Source organism: Gossypium hirsutum, chromosome A13 (assembly GCF_007990345.1).
Source record: "Gossypium hirsutum isolate 1008001.06 chromosome A13, Gossypium_hirsutum_v2.1, whole genome shotgun sequence".
In the NCBI taxonomy this organism is placed as follows: Eukaryota; Viridiplantae; Streptophyta; class Magnoliopsida; order Malvales; family Malvaceae; genus Gossypium; species Gossypium hirsutum.
This window is the reverse complement of record NC_053436.1, coordinates 5,094,750-5,112,195: the sequence shown is the minus strand read 5'-3', so window position 1 is coordinate 5,112,195 and position 17,446 is coordinate 5,094,750. Positions and strand designations below refer to the sequence as shown.

At 32.3% G+C, this 17,446-nt stretch overlaps 1 protein-coding gene and 2 long non-coding RNA genes across 4 annotated transcripts; all 3 read right to left on the bottom strand.

Moving 5' to 3' along the window:
• Nucleotides 1-2,599: 2,599 nt before the first annotated feature.
• Nucleotides 2,600-5,239, bottom strand: LOC107894255 (cell number regulator 1). Its single transcript, XM_016819520.2, has 4 exons — nt 4,940-5,239; nt 4,771-4,842; nt 3,359-3,571; nt 2,600-3,108 (listed from the first exon to the last, which is right to left on the bottom strand). Exons 1-4 carry the CDS (start codon nt 4,986-4,988, stop codon nt 3,032-3,034), a joined length of 411 nt encoding a protein of 136 aa, XP_016675009.1. The 5' UTR covers nt 4,989-5,239; the 3' UTR covers nt 2,600-3,031.
• A 2,234-nt stretch (nt 5,240-7,473) lies between these two features.
• LOC107894257 (uncharacterized) lies at nt 7,474-8,892 on the bottom strand. The gene is made up of 5 exons (XR_001683202.2): nt 8,648-8,892; nt 8,367-8,567; nt 8,206-8,298; nt 8,027-8,128; nt 7,474-7,865 (listed from the first exon to the last, which is right to left on the bottom strand). It is a non-coding gene; the product is annotated as an uncharacterized lncRNA (long non-coding RNA).
• A 4,815-nt stretch (nt 8,893-13,707) lies between these two features.
• LOC107894256 (uncharacterized) lies at nt 13,708-16,891 on the bottom strand. 2 transcript variants are annotated; one of them, XR_005907385.1, is made up of 5 exons: nt 16,648-16,891; nt 16,448-16,525; nt 15,063-15,119; nt 14,185-14,239; nt 13,708-13,723 (listed from the first exon to the last, which is right to left on the bottom strand). It is a non-coding gene; the product is annotated as an uncharacterized lncRNA (long non-coding RNA). The 2 variants fall into 2 exon arrangements; XR_001683201.2 differs by lacking the exon at nt 13,708-13,723 and having other exon boundaries at nt 14,184-14,239; nt 16,648-16,889.
• Between the last annotated feature and the right edge of the window lie 555 nt (nt 16,892-17,446).

The following is a 17,446-nucleotide window of genomic DNA, read 5'->3' as shown; positions in this document are numbered from 1 at the left end:
ATTTACAACGCTGAAGAATTCAAGAGCTTACTAAAGCCATGACCGTAGCAGAATCTTTTGTCAAGTTTGGCTCGAAGAAATACAAACTTGAGTCTTCTAAGCCCAAATTCAAAACGAGGGGCAATGATGGGGGAGACAAAGACAAACCCGCTAAGAATGGCGATAGTAAGGCTCAAAATTTTCAGAAAGCTAAGTCTAATAAGTAGTGGGAAAAGAAGAAGATAGAGCATTTATCTTGCTTCCATTGTAATGGTCTGCATATGGTAAGGGATTGTTCGAATAAGGCTACACTTTCTACCATGTAAGGGGACGATGGGGTAGACAATGCAACAAAAAATATTAGCTAGATATTGGATGATGCCGAAGACAAATTGAGTCATGGGTTGATGTTCGTATACATCACTATTGCTGGCAGAAGATTGAATTCAATTGTTGATACAAGTGCATCAGATTTGTTCATGTCCAAAGAGACTGCTTGTGACCTTAGGCTCAAGGTTGAGAAAGAATCGGGTTGGATCAAGACGGTCAATTCGAAAAGCATTGAAATAGAGGGTGTGATGAAAGGAGTGGAACTCCAACTTGGCGATTGGACCGGTAAGGACACCATCAAGGTAATACCATTTGATAACTTTGACTTTATGGTTGGATTAAGTTTTCTTGATCGGATTAATGTGGGTATTTTTTTTTCTGGCAATTACATGGTGATCTCAGACCTGAACCATCAATGTATGGTGCGGATGAAAAGGAAAGGAGGCATGGAAGGAAAGGCATTATCCAATTTGCTAAAGAAATACGTAGAGATGAAGTCTCTTATTTAGCCACTTTGAAGGCTGAGGAAATCCTTAAATATATCCATTGGTGAGATTCCAAAAGAAGTGGGACAATTATTGTAGTCTTTTCGAGATGTGATGCCTGGCGAGCTACTTAAGAAATTACCACCAAAGAGGGAGGTGGATCACATGATTGAGCTAGTGCTCAACATGAAGCCATAGGCTAGGGCCTCGTATTGTATGTTTTCGGCATAATTAGAATAGTTGCAGAAACAGTTGAAGGAGCTTTTAGATGCTGGATTCATTAAGCCATCTAAGTCTCCATTCAATACGCTAGTGTTGTTTCAAAAGAAGCATAATGGGTCGTTGATGATGCACATCGATTATCGGGCCTTGAACAAAGTCACTATGAAGAACAAGTACCCGATTCTCCTCATTGTAGATTTGTTTGATCAACTTGGTAGTGCAAGATAGTTTACCAAGTTAGATTTGTGATTGGGGTACTATCAAGTTAGAATAGCCGAAAGGGATGAGCCAAAGATCACGTGTGTGACTTGATATGACTCGTATGAGTTCTTTGTGATGTCTTTTGGATTAAAGAATGTTGAAAGGACTAAGGCAAAATCCAGTAACAACAATTTTTTTAAGGTAAACTACCTTATTAGTCATCCAACTTTTAGGACGCTTTTATTTTGGTCACTCAAAATGAAATCCTTATAATTTCATCACCCAACTTTTAAGGCGCTTTCATTTTAGTCACCCAAGCACTAAATCTCTAACGACGGTTAATTGTATACACCAACTTTCATTTTTGTCATTAAAAAATATCTTTTTTTAAATTATTGGTTGCAGTAAAAAAATTTAAGAATTAAAGTGAAAAATGGTAGAAACTAAAATAATGTATTAAAAATTTATCAACTTGTACTTGTTTACCCCATTGCCGAAAGTTTTAATTTTTTTTTTCAATATTGAAATTTTAAATTTTAAAATATCAAATTTAATTAATTAAATTATTGAAAATTTTTAACCCTTAATACTGTCAACCGATTTATTACTATAATATTAAAATTAATTAAATTAATTAATGTAATTAATGTAATCTCATTCTAAAATTTTAAAATTTATTTTATGTTTCTAAACAAAAATCAACTCAAATAACTCATCTTTAATAAATTATCTATGAGACACAAAATTCTTTTGATTATATGATCTTGAGTTTTCCATAAAAGCTAAAAGTAAAGAATAATCCTTGTAATTAATTAAATTAATTATTTTTATCCAAGGTAAACAAAACTCATAAATTTTTTTTATCATTTCTTTACCCAAACGAAGAACAAGTAATTAATTTAATTAATTGTTAATTGCAATAATTTTTCTTTTGCTTTTAGCTTAGCATGGAAAATTTGAGATTATATAATAAAAAATTAATTTTTGTAAGCAATTACTAAATATGCGTTAGTTGAGTTGATTTTTCGTTAAGGCTAATTTGAAAATACAAAATAAAATTTTAAAATTTAAAAGAAGATTAAATTAATTAATTTCAATATTATAGTAAAAAAATTGATTGACATTATCAAGTGATAAAATGTTTTCAATAATTTTTTAAATATATTTTGATGCTTTGAAATTTTAAAAATTAATATTAAAAAAATTTAGAATTTTTTGTCAATGAGATAAACAAATACAATTTGACATTTTTTGTACATTATTTTAGTTTCTATCGACTTTTTACTTTAATCTTTGATTTTTTTACCCCAATCAATACTTGAAAAAATATATTTTTTGGGATAACTAAAACGAAAGCAACATAGAAGTTGGGAGACGAAAATAAAAGTGTAAACGTGATGTGGCGTGTAAAATTAAATGCCATTACATATTTAATGCTTAGATGACTAAAATGAAAACACCATAACAATTGAGTGACGAAATTACAAGTATTTCATTTTAAACGTTCAAAAGTGACCTAAAAAGTATTTCACGAACGAATAATTGAACACATATACTAAAACACATCATATGTGAAATACCCATTTTTTTGGGTGAAAACTTTCAACATGTTTTAACCACACACGTGATTTCTATATCTTTCTGGTTAGCAAATATCATATGGATAATCAAACGCAAAAGTCTCCAAACCAAACCCTAGATTTAACCAAAGCACGCACAACATAGGCATCAAAGGCAGCATAATTGCAGCAGTTTCAGTGCCTGTTTCTACCATATTCATCGACCGAAGGCACACGATTGATACAATTAATCAATCATCTTGTCATTCCAGGGATCACTATCGGCATCATTGCGACCCCACGCTTTTGCCTGTCCATGTTGGCTTCCCAACCTTCGTTCCCCAAAATATAATTTCATCAACTTAATTTATGCTAATAATATGGTGTTGATTTTTGAAAGGTCAAATTCTAGTTTTTGTCCTACTACAGTTGAAGTCGGGGTTTAGTCATTTATGCTTTTTACTATTATAATTTTTAAGAAATAATTTATGTTAACATTTTAACTGAAATAGGTAACCATATTTTTTAGACTAAATAATGATATTCATAAAATTAGAGGGGGTTTATCAAAATACGCGTTACCTATCTCCATGTCAAAGCCACGGTTTTTGAGATCTCTGTAGTCTTGACAAAGAGCCAATGGACAACAGCAGAAGTGAACTAAGTAATCATTACATGGTTCTTCTTCTAAGTCGTATTGTCCCCTTAGTTCCGAGCGATATAAGAATGAATAAAAACATGCACAACCAGTGAAACCTAGCAACACCCCGTACAGCAACCCCCTTGAAAAACAAGCTGCAAAATGAATAATAAATTAACATCAAAATTTTTAAACCAGTTGAAATGTTATCAAATTATGGTTTTGGTCTTTTTATCAAACTTAATTTAATTAAAATAGCTAAGAATATTAAGTATTTCAACTAATTATATAGAATATCAAATTACATAAAATTAAAATTTAAAGACTAAATTTCAAATATGATAAAAACTAAAATTTGACCATGATATTATAATAACTAAAAAAGCACATGAGCAGATCAAACATGTAGTTTGACCATTATATTATAGTGACCAAAAAAGAGAACAGGAAAGATTGGGGCACGTTTCATGACATGGCACTGGTAAAAGCGTTCCCTTTATATGTTAAACATAAATCTTGGACTCCCATAATTTTGGGGGTAAATGGGAGGGAACTTATAATCCGAGTACCAGAATGGAATTAAAAAAAATCATGATTTAAGCCAAATAGTTTATATATATGAGAAATTATTTTATGAATTATTTTCATTATATTATTCATGGTCTCTTTTTAATTATTTAATTATATTTTAATAATTTATTTCATGTCATTAATACATAATTGTGGTAATTTTTTACCCTAAACCCCGAACTCAGAACCTGAGATTCTAGTTTAGGGTTCGAGGTTCGGGATAAAAAATTATCATAATTATGTTTCAATGATATAAAAAAATTTACTGAAATATCATTAAATAATTAAAAATAGGCCATGAATGATGTGATGTTAATAGTCTATAAAATATTATCTTATATATATAGATAGATAGATAGATAGATAGATAGATAATGCTTAAAACTACTTATAACTCTTTTAGATTCATAAATAGGAGGATAAAATGTGCTTGAACGCATTCAAAACTTGCATCCTCCTGCACTGATAACATTATCAATATCAATAAAGCTAAAACTCAATTGACAAGGCACATAGTTATCACATAAACTATCCCAATAAAAAATGTATTTTTTTTAAAAAAATATATTAATATTATATTGGCCTAATTAAGACTGAATTATAAAAAAAATGGATAGTCAAAATGCAAATTTTCCACTATATTTACCTACATTTTGAAATGTACAAAATTACCATTCGGAGGGAGGAGGGGACTGAACCCCAAATTTAAGTACAGTTGAAAGATAAAAACCATAATCTAAATGAAAATCAGGTTAAAGACCATTTCAAAATATGTGAACTTTACATTTGGATCCTCTGCTGACGATCTCAGCTACCTGTCCGAAGGTGATGCAAGGACATGCGCAAGTAATCACACCTGAAAAATTCGAAAAAATCAAACCAAAGGATTCATCTGAAAATGAAAAAAAAAACACAAAAAATGAAGAAGATGGTGAATGTATTTATAAGCTTACAATTTGCAGGGTCATCAAAGCAGTGGCAAAGACCAGTGTCCAGGTGCATGGTGTAACTGTGTAGGGATAGTATCTGAAGGTGCTGGAGTTGGGATGGGACTCGGATGGCTGAAAGCCGGGTTCCTAATGGTCGGACGACCCTGCATGTTAGGATATATAGGCTGTGAATTTTTCCTTTTCTTTTCTTTTTACTTTTTTGTTGGTTTGATTGTTTTTCTAAGTATTAAAGCAGATGATTATATCGCAGGTTCTTTCATGGGTTTTTTAAATATTATATATATATAAATATAAAGTGGGAAGCTTTCTGGGCATCTCTTGCCTTGCGACGTAAATCTAAGTTGATTATTTAAGCATTGATTCTGTTTGCGTTTGATGCTAGCTGGTAGCAAGAAAAGCATCAACAATGTTCAAAAAGTGACCAATTTTTTAGGATAAACTACCTAAATAGTCACCCAACTTTTAGGATGCTTTTATTTTGGTCACCCAAAATGAAATCCTTATAATTTCGATACCCAACTTTTAAGGCGTTTTAATTTTAGTCACTCAAGCACTAAATCTTTAATGACGGTTAATCGTATACGCTAACTTTCATTTTGGTCACTAAAAAATATCTTCTTTTAAATTATTGATCGAGGTAAAAAAGCATTAAGGATTAAAGTGAAAAATGGTAGAAACTAAGATAATGTATTAAAAAAATTATCAAATTGTACTTGTTTACCTCTGTCCCGAAAGTTGTAAATTTTTTTTTCAATATTGAATGTCGAAACCATTTTTTTTATTTTGATTTAAAAATGGTGGATCGACTTTTTGGAAAACGAAAATGGAGTCGTCACCGACCTTTTTTTTGAGGTGTAATCGGATCACCTTGAGGTTGATCATTTTAATAAAACATTTGATTTATAATAATTTTAGGTCTACGAAAATTGAGAACAAGGGTTTGGGAGTCGGTTTCGTACGAGGAAGGGTGAGCACCCCCGTAACGCCCAAAATTGGTACCAAACCAATTAAATAGTTGTCCTTGTGTCTAAGATTTAAAATGTTTTTGAAATGAGGTTCCTTTTTTTATTACATTTGAATGATCCCGAATTGGTTGTCAAAATCTTCTTGTTTCAAAGGAATATAGCACCACATCCAGCACGGTAGGACACGATCCTTTATATCCTCGAGAACACGATAGACTTCGACTTCCAAAAATTCATAATTTGGGAATTACAAAAGGATGCTCAACTATTTAGTCCAACGAAAAATCGAAACCCAGCACAGTAGGGCACGATTCCTCGAACTTCCAAATATTGAACATTGCCTTGCCTTAGAAAACACGTGTGAAATTCCGAAGAGGTATTCGATTATTTTGAGCAAATGGGAGATTGCAACCCAGCATGATAGGGCACTATCCTCCGAATTGCTAAACATCGAACATTTCCTTCGTTTTAAAAAGTTTTTAGAAAACATGAGTGAAATTCTAAAGAGACACTCGATTATTTCGAGCAAACGAGAAATTGCAACCCAGCACGGTAGGGCACAATTCCCCGAATTGCCAAACATCGAACATCGCCTTCGTTTTAAATAATTTTTAAAAATTATAAAAAACAGCTTGAAATACACTAATTTGACTTGAAATAAAATGGGATAATTAGTTTAAAGAATTAGAAATCATAAAATGACATTTGTAAATCGGAAAGGAAATAAAAAAACACGGGATAAAATGAAATATTATGATGAATGAATGGAGATAATATAATTCGTTTAATCAACTAACAAGATAACAACCAAATTCTACCAATCTAAAAGTATTATCAATTTCCTAATCGTTGATGAAGAATAATCAATATGATGGCAATACAAAACAAAAATAATATACCACAATAATATATATAACCTAATACAACACATTCAAATGCAAAAAAATGCAAAATAAAATGAAAGTTAAAGAAAAATATGTATATATGTATAAGGCAAATTTAAAAGGATGAACACACACTACAGGAAAATAGACTTTTAGCAGCGCATTTTTTAGCCTTTAGCGGCGCTTTTAGGCGCCACTAAAACTTTTAGCGGCGCTTTCTAAAACGCCACAAAAAATGCTGCTATAGGTAACGCCACAAAAATTTGTGGCGTTTATTAGAAAAAAAACGCCGCTAAAGGTCAAGGCTTTTAGCGGCGCTTTTTTTACAAACGCCGCTAATTTTGGCAGATTTGTTGTATTTTTTTCACCAATATCTAGCCCTTCCTGCATTAAATCCAACCAAATACAACAAATATAATATAAAATGCAGCCAAAAACAGCAAATTTAACATAAAAAATACAACCAAAGACATTAATTCTAAATGATACTTCAAATTTAATTAAAGATATATGATATAATTAATAAATAAAGTATAATTTAAAATATTTTTACTATAATGTTAAACGTGACAAAACTTAAAAACATTCTTACAATAAGAAAACTAATGTCTAAGACGGCGGCTTTTGCGATTGTTGAAACATATGCATCATCTGCTGAAGCTGTAGCTGGAGGTCATCGTACTTTTTGCTCTGTTCTGCTACCATCGCTCGTGCCTCTGCCTCTCTCGCTGCAGCCGCTGCCTCCCTCTCTGCTGCCTCCGCTCTAAGTTGTTGCTAGAGTTCTTCATATTTTCGTTGAACCTCGGCAATTTGCTCAACCGTGTTCGCTTGCATCTGAGCTATCTGGTCTCTTAACCTCTGAACTTCAGCTTGAGCTTGACTTCCGGAAGGCATGTATTGCTGGGAGCCGGATCCAAAATATTGGGTCGGGGTAACACCAGATCCTTGAAATCGAACCCGACCGTACCTTTCAGGACCCAAAACTTCAGTGATAATTCTGTTATCAATGTTCTCAAGATTAACAGAACTATCACTCGAAGCAATCGCTTCATATTCCGCCTTCTTCTCCTTTAGTTTCTCCTAAAAAATCAATTAAAGAGTTAGAAACGAAATATATAAATAAAAAGAAATGCAACATAACTTAACATTATTTAAAACTACTAATGATGAATTGAATTAAACAATTATAATTAAAGATTATAAATATTTAGAATAAATCAAATATTATTAAGTGAATATACCATAATTTCTCCAGCTTCGGATGTCATAAGAGATCCATCTTTCTTCCTATGCGTAATCTCAAAAAGCTAAAGGCGTCTAACTTTTTGTCCGGATTTGACTTCCTACAATATAGTAGTAAGAATATTATTTAATAATAGAAATTTATTAATATTTGAAAGAATTAATAAATTCATAATACCTCGGCCTCAGCTACAGAAGCAAAACTTCTCGACCCTGTCGTGTGCGTGAATTTTTGTTTTTGCCTGCTGCTTGTTCCAACTCGCTCACGGTCCTACATAATAAAATTATTATTACGTATATAGTAAACACTATATATAAGAGTTTGGAAATACGCAATACCTCTCCTTTCTTTGAATTCCAAAATCTAACCACATCTTCCCATTGATACCTCAGCATTCCTGGCGGAACATTTCTCAGTTTTTCCTCGAGGCTTTTGTCTTTCTTAAAATATTGTTTCTTTAAAGTGCTTTTATTGTCTCTCCATCTTTTACCTAATGCCTTCTTGATATAATCATCGGAGACTTTTAAAGCAAATCTCTCCTAAAAAAACATAAGTTTAGAATGTAAATATAAATGAAACTTAAACCAAAGTATTATAAATTGCATTCACATTTTGTTACCTTAATATTAGCGAGAGCCTAGTTTTTGTTGCTATCAGGCATGTGATGCCATGATTCGTAGTTGATGGGCAACATATTTGCATTTCGTGCTAAAATGCCCAAATAGCCTGCTAAAAGTCGAGCTTCAGATCCAACAGGCTGACCATGAGTATTTCTACTTACTTTAACACGCTCGACAGGATCTAAGTCGTATAAATCTCTAAGTAGCGTACGTCCTCGAACTCTGCGCGTCCCACCACTTTCAGCTGAAAAATGATATACTATTATTATATTAAAATTGACAAATAATTCAATAATAAAAGTCAACACATGTAAAATGAACATAATATTACTTTGAAATTCTTCAGGCTCATCAAGTGTCTCCGGCACATTCAAAGATCCAACAACTGTCTGCTATTCACTATTTCTTTCTTCCGAATTTGGAGTATTCTGGACAATACTTAAATCTCGTACTCTTCTTCTACGCATTTTTCCTGCAATACACATAAAATAATTAAAGTTTTAGTAACAAATTACAACAATAGTAGTACATATAAAATAGTTAAATTATATAACATGACAAAGATTAAAATTATAATATTACATATAATTAAAAAATTGTAAAATCTTACTACATCATTATTCGTAAATATCTTCATCCACATCGGGTCGAACCCATTAATGTTGTGTATTAGTACTAGGGATATTTTCATCTAAGTTTTGTTTTGGAAAAGGTAATGTTTCTGATCTTTCGACGATGTCATCTCTACTTCCATTGCCCATTTCAAACAAGTCTCTAGGGGCGTTCCGGAGTACAACATACCAACCCTCATCAGTTGGATCTTTCGAATAAAAAACTTGTTTCACTTGAGAGGAAAATACATATGGCTCGTCCATCAATTGTTGTCCAGTGTGAATCAAGCGAGAGAAATTCAACATTGTAAAATCAAATTGATCTTCTTTAATTCCTCGAGCAGTATTAACATCAGCCCAATCACACCGAAATAAGACAACTTTCCATCTGCCGTAGTAATCCAACTCAATAATGTCGGTAAGAAGTCCGTAATACTCTACATTACCCTCAACCGGATTACTGTCCCTAGCACTAGCATAACTTGTAATTGAAGAATTAACAACAACTTCACAATTTTGAGTTCTCCTCATTCTCTCACGATACTTTGTATGAAATCTGTATCCATTGATGAGGAAGGCACTATATCTTTTTATTATTCTGTTCGGACCTTGGGAAAGCCATTTAACTTCGTCATTGACGTCCTTTCCACTCCAAACCTATTGAATCGAAAGTAAATTAAATAATTAACTAAATTTCGGGATTATATGTAACTTATTAACTTTAGTTACATACCGTTTGACTTAACCATTCATGAAAAGATTCTGTGAATAACTTATTAATCTCTCGATGTTGCAATCTTCGAGAGCGTGCACGAGATCTCAAAATTTGTTTGTACTCACTATGTTAAAAACAAGTGTATTTGGTTAGAAGATAAACAAATCAAAACGAAAAATATGTGAGGAAATTTTAGAACTTACTTGCGTAACGGTTCAACTAAATCGTGGTGAAAAAGTACATATCGATGTGCTTGTATCCACGATATATCATCTAATTTTGCAATTTCAACTTTGCCGATTGGTTCTCCATAACTTTGGAATAAATAAGTTTCGGCCAAGTTATGATCATTGAGCCCAGCATTTCTATTTGGTCTATTCAATCGTGTTTCAACATCTTCTAAATATCTAGAACAGAATGTCATGCACTCCTCTGCCAAGTAGCCTTCAGCAATTGATCCTTCTGGATAACGCTTATTGCGACAATAAGATTTCAATTTGCTTAGGAACCTAAACACGATATACAATATTTATCAAAAGTTGTAACTAAATGTATAGACGCGAATAAATAAATACTTGACAAATAAATTAGCACTTTTCTATTGGATACATCCATCGATAAAAAACCGGTCCACCAAGTATTGCTTCGTGAGGGAGATGGATTACCAAGTGCACTATAATAGTGAAGAAGGAAGGTGGAAAGATCTTCTCCAAATTGCATAAAGTCAAAACAGCTCGATCCTGCACTTTCTTAAGTTCTTCAACATCCAAAACTTTGCCACAAATAGCTTTCGTTATATTGGATAGTTCAATTATACAGGACGTCACATTTTTTGACATGCAGTACCGTAAAGCAACTGGGAGTAAATCTTGCATTAAGATGTGGTAATCATGTGATTTTAATGAATATAATCTTCGATCTTTAAGACTCACACATCGAGATATATTTGACGCATACGCATCTGGGACCTTTATATCCTTCAACACCATACAAAACACCTCTTTCTCTTCCTTTGACATTGAAAAAATAGAAGGCGGTAACCGATATTTCCCATTCGGAAGTACTTGAGGATGAAGATCACGTCGAATTCTCATATCAACTAAATGAAGTCGACTTTGAAGATTGTCTTTTGATTTTCCATCGACATTCAAAATTGTCCCAATTATGTTCTCACAAACATTCTTCTCAATATGCATGACATCAAGATTGTGGCGTAAAATATTATGCTCCCAATAAGGTAACTCAAAAAAAATACTTCTTTTTTTCCACAAGTCTGCCTCATTAGGATCATCCTCTTCGTCAGATTCATCATCAGATTCATCCCTCGATATTCTCTTTGATTTCGTGTTAGGTGGTTGATTCATCTTCCCATAACTAAAGTTGATATCTTTTAATATAAACAAGATTTCAGATCCAACGGTCTGCTGAGGAGCTCCTCTGTACTCTTCAGTACCGTCAAATAGAGTCTTCTGAAATCTAAATTTATGATTTCCATCTAACCACCGACGATGGCCATGTAAGAGAACTTCTTCCCATTGTACAACCACTTCGAACAAGTTTGCGCAGCACAACAAGGACAAGCATAACGTCCTTTAGTACTCCAACCCGATAAATTAGCATAAGCCGGGAAATCATTAATTGTCCACAATAAAGCTGCACGTAAATAAAAGTTCTCTTTTCTTAATACATCATATGTCTCAACACCCGACCATAATTGTTTTAACTCTTCAATAAGTGGAAGCAAATAGATGTCAATATCATTTTCGGGACCTTTCTCTCCAGGAATAATCATTGATAAAATATACGAAGATTGCTTCATGCAAATCTATGGAGGCAAATTGTAAGGAACAAGCACTACAGGCCAAGTACTGTAAGAAGTACTCATGATTTTAAATGGATTAAAGCCGTCAGCTGCTAGCCCAAGCCTCACATTTCGAGGATCGCTTGCAAAGCTTGAAAATTTCAAGTCAAATGATTTCCAAGCTAAAGAATCCGCAGGATGTCTTAATAATCCATCATCGGTCCGTTGATCATTATGCCACCTCATAGATTCGACCGTCTTTGACGACATGAAAAGCCTTTGAAGTCTTGGTATTAGGGGAAAGTATCGCAAAACCTTGACTGGCTTCTTTCTTAATTGTGCCCCACCTTCATCCGGATTCACATCTTCTGTATTCCCATTCATCCAACGAGACTTGCCGCAAACATTACAACACTGTTGGTTCTTCTGATCACCCCAGTACAACATGCAGTCATTTGGGCAACTATGAATTTTATCGTACCCAAGGCGCAAATCTTTTATTAGTCTCTTCATATCTTGACAAGATTGGGGGATTTTTGCAAAAGGAAACATCTCTCTCAGAAACTGTAGCAGCATTGTAAAAGAATTTCCAGTCCACCCTCCCAAACATTTTAAGTGAAATAAACGAATGCAGAAGGACAATTTCGAATATTTTGATCCCTCGTAAAGTGCTTCGTTCATTTCATTAAGTAAATTGTAGAACTTCGCGGCTTCTTCATTTGGCTCCTCATAAGGTGCACTTGTTCCCGTTTCGCCAAAAACATTTCCACCAATATTACAATCATCGGATGCAATAAAGTCAGGTGGAAACGATTGCTCACCATGACTGTGCATATTAAATGCATCCCGCAACATACCTTCCATGTCATCTTGTCTAACATACTGATGGAAATCAGTATCAGGATAAGTCGGATTAATCGTTGAAGAAGTTCCACTAGATGTACACTCTCCATGGAAAATCCATTTTTTATACCCCCGAATAAAGCCATCAACAATTAGATGTTCGTAGACAACTTCACGAGTATGCCAATTGATGTTGCCACACTTCTTACAGGGGAAAAAATCATATTCTCTTGGCTTGCATTTTGAAATGCAAAATTCATAAAAGTTTGTACTCCATTTCGATAGGCGTTGCTTACCCTTGACAATTTCATCCAACTCCTATCCATTTCGTAGTTCTTGAATTCTAAAGTTGACAATAAATTACACAAGTAAGCTGTTTATTATGTAAGTCTTGATATGATATATTTTTATGTTTTATGTAAGTTATGTAGATTATGTAAGTTATGAAATTTGAAATTTGAAATTTAAACTATATGCTTTTAAGGAAATTATTAGATTACACTACATGTATTAGTTAAGTTATGTAAGTTGTTATGTACGTTATGTGAGTTATGTAAATTATGTGAGTTATGTAAGTTGTTATGTAAATTATGTAAGTTATATGAGTTAAGTAAGTTATGTAATTTATTTAAGTAATGATCAATATTAATACTATTTTGATAAAAATTAGTTATAACTTTTAAATACATTTAAAATTATTAAATATTAAAATCAAACATTATTAATATAAAAAAATAGTAATTTGAATATAGTAATTTTTTAAGATTCATCATACGTGGCGTTGTTACACCTAGGGAGGATCCATTATATCTTACAGCTCGATATAAGGCAACCCGTCAGGTTTTCAGCCTATATACTTTGAATCTTTAAAATATTTAAAAAAATGTTGGAGAGAAGGTCAGCTATTGTTGTAATTTTAATGGACAAGCAAGCTACATGGTAATAAATATTCAATAGTAAATGAGCTCGATAGAACTTTTTTCAAGTCTTTTTGAATTTTTTAAGATTCATCATACGTGGCGTTGTTACACCTAGGGAGGATCCATTATATCTTACAGCTCGATATAAGGCAACCCGTCAGGTTTCCAGCCTATATACTTTGAATCTTTAAAATATTTAAAAAAAGGTTGGAGAGAAGGTCAGCTATTGTTGTAATTTTAATGGACAAGCAAGCTACATGGTAATAAAATTAATTCATACTTATTCATACTTAAGAACATACGCATTGGAACCAGTAGTAATGAGAAGAAGATACGCATTGGAACTAGTAGCAAAGAGATCCAAAGGATAAGCAGAATAAGCAAATTAAAAAAAATTAAAGACAACATAACAAGTCTCTAAGGATAAACAGCATAAGCAAATTAAAAAAAATAATCAAAGGACAGACTTGAAATAAGTTAAAAACATGATCCATTAATTATCCATTAAAAAACAAGTTAAAAACAAATTTAACAAATTAAATATACATACCTATTTGAAATTGTAATTACCTTGTAATTAGCTCATGGAATACATACCAAATATAATCTCCTAGAAATAAAGATTTAGCAAGTTAAATATACATACCTCTTAAAAATTATAAATTGGATGGAAGAGTCAATTCTAGCAAATTAAATTACACCTGCAAACAATAAACAGCCATAAAATAAAAAAATAATCTGACTCAAATGTGCCTTTCAATAACATTATAGCATCAACCTAAATTATTAAATTGGTTGAGCTACGGTAACACCCTCAGCTTCTTAACAACACTTTTGCCAGTTCACTCTAGTTCAAAATTTATTAAAAAAAGGTAAATATTTAAAGGATCCTCACTACAATAATGGTATCCTCCAGTCTAATTATCATCGAGATTCAAATTTAAGAAGAGCTACTAAATCACTAACATAGATACTTGGAATTGCGATGTGTCCGGTAGAATATATTAAAAAATTAAAAAGAAAAAAAAACTCATCGCAATCCAAGCTTTATTGTCGAAAACTAGGTTCAAATGTGTTTCTCGATTAGTTCTTGAATTTTTTGTCACTAGAACTTTTAGGTGAAGAACAAAAAAAGATAAATATGTTTATAAAGGAAATAATATTTAATCTTTTTTTTTTGGATATTTTAGTTAAAAATTATATCGTGCCACAAAATGATTGGTTAAGGGAATTTCTTTAACAACAGAATAAAATGGGTAAGTGGTATAGTTTAAGTACCACTTATGACAACAAAAAAGTTTAAATATCAATTTGGGAAAATAAGTATAGTTTAGTTATCATTTTGTGATTTAAGTATATATATTTTTTATATAAAAAATATAAAATGAAAAAAAAACACTTAAAACAAGTGAATTAATCATTATTCAATTGAGTTAAATCCATTTAACTCATCACAGAAGTCTAGGGTAATATGCTGGCAAATGGATAACCCCAATGTCATGATGTACAAATGGATAGCCCCACCTTCTTTCTTTTCCAGCCGGCAAGCAATTGATCCGACACAGATGTCACTGTAATATGCTGAGTTAGCATGCAAAAGAGTGATTGTTAGAACAAAATACTAATTTTTGTATAACACAGGCTATTCTCCAACTTACTCTCATCAGGTCTCAACTCATGTAATAGCTATGTATAACAATCACATCATCTGTTACGTGAATATGCATGCGTCACCACAAACAATTTATTCCGAGCCATCAAATTGAATAAAAAATAATTAATTACAGCTTCCTAACCATCAATGTGTAACATAGTAATTGATATCATATGATGAAGCCACTATGACAGAGACATTACAAACATGCTCTGCACATTCATAAGATCATAGAGTTAAAAGAGGATAGAGTTGCTCCAAACTTCAATTGAGTGTATTTCTTAGAGCATGACTTGAGGATTAAGGAGAAAATAAAACAAATATGCAGTTACCAAGACAGAAGGAAACGATAAGATAACTTCTCTCCAAAAAGTAACAGGTTTTGAAATTTCTACAGTTTCTGTGAAAAGATATAGACCATCAAGCTCAATAGGTGCCCTCCAATGCAAGGCAGCAAATTTCAGAATCAGGAAGTCTTTAGCCAGGGTTTTTATGACTCTAAAGTTCGCTAGAAAACTTCAGGGATAGCTACTACCCACTATTTAACAGTGTAAAAGCAATGCAGAATAAGGAAGGATGTATTAACGTTACACAATATGCAAAAGATCATGGAAGAAAAGGTGATTGGACCAGCTAAGATTGGTAACATAAATATTTGAGTGTAAGGCAGCACAAGCACAACAGCAGAAGTAAAGAGTGTTTTTGAGGCATGTTTTCATGAGGATGACTGGTGACACGCATTTTTAGAGTTTAATAAGCCCAGAATATTGACCTTGAAACCAAAACACAATAAATAGAGCAAGCAATTCAATATAGGTCGGGTTATCTAACCTAAACTATCTAATCCAACAAGGAATTGCTTCTACCAATGATCACATGAGAAGACACTAAACTGATAACCGAAAACATGTTTACGGTATTGAAACATCAAGGATAAAGTTTCTAGTCTTGGAGAATCTATACATATTAAAGTTTTTTCCAATCATGTATAATCAAATGCCAATATAAATCAAACTAGCCCATAAAAGGCCATCAATCTTCCGACTTAAAGAACCAAAAAGCCAAAATCAAACGCAGAAATCAAAACCAACAAAATAAATTTCCATAATAGGAAACTAACTACATACGCAGAGGGAAAGAGAACAACAATAAAATTCCTAATAGATGGCATATACTAAAGAACACAAAAGAAAAAAATATATAAATGTCAGCATGCTAAAGTCTAGGGTTCAAAAGAACAAGTAAATGAGAGTACCTTGATTTGATGGACTCACCAAAGGTAGCCTTCAATCGGGTTTGATTTCAAAATGAAATCCCTTAATCTTTCTGCTTGCTGCAAAAATAAAACAGAAGTGAAATCGAAGTCGAAATGAAATAAAAAATAAACGGCTTGCTTGCTGCAATGAAATCAAAATGAAAGAAGGAGCTTTGGGTTTGATTAGAAAATTATAATACCTGTCGATCGAAAAGAGAGAGGGAGATAGCAAATGGGTTTGATTTGGGGAAATTTTGGGGTTTTGGGGGAACTATGATTTGGGGGAAAATGAGGGTTTCGGGCTTGCAATGGGGTGAAATGGCTTAGTCTGAGAAAGGCTGAGAAAGAAAAGGGAATTGGGAAAGAAAAGGGAATCGGGGGAGAGAAATAGAAGGTAGAGGCTGAGAATGGCTGAGAAAGAAAGTGGAATCGGGAAAGAAGAGAATTGGGGGGGAGAGAAATAAAACGACGTCGTTTCAATCAAAACTAAAATTTAGCCGCATATTTTATCAAAACGATACCGTTTTATTTAAAATAAATTACTTTTTGCGGCGTTTATATCATAAACGCTGCTATTGATTGCCTTTTGTAGCGTTTTTATATAAACGCCGCTATTGCTTGTCTTTTGCGGCGTTTTTATCATAAACGCCGCTAATGTTTGACTTTTTTATAATTTTTATATTGAATTTTTATATCTTTTATATTAATTTTAAATAATTTTTTAAAAAAATTTAAGTAATATTTAAAATAATTAGATTAAATTTTAATTTTTTTTATATATTTTTATATATCAAATTGTTTAGATTAAATATTTTTAAATATAAAAGCATTAATTGATTACATAAAATTTCATCATTTAACAAATCTCAAGTTAAATCCTAAATATATATAAAGTTTATCTATTATATCTTAAATAAATTAAACTATAATCATAATTTTAATATCTTAAATTTAATATTATCTCTTTTACGAATATATAAGAAATTATTTAATATATAA

What these genes read in the sequence shown, in the direction of transcription:
- LOC107894255 (XM_016819520.2), bottom strand. Translation starts at nt 4,988, where the DNA reads ATGCACCTGGACACTGGTCTTTGCCACTGCTTTGATGACCCTGCAAAT. An exon ending in CTTTGATGACCCTGCAAATT is followed by an intron (nt 4,843 to 4,939) that starts GTAAGCTTATAA and finishes CGAATTTTTCAG; the next exon opens with GTGTGATTACTTGCGCATGT. An exon ending in CGTCAGCAGAGGATCCAAAT is followed by an intron (nt 3,572 to 4,770) that starts GTAAAGTTCACA and finishes TTCATTTTGCAG; the next exon opens with CTTGTTTTTCAAGGGGGTTG.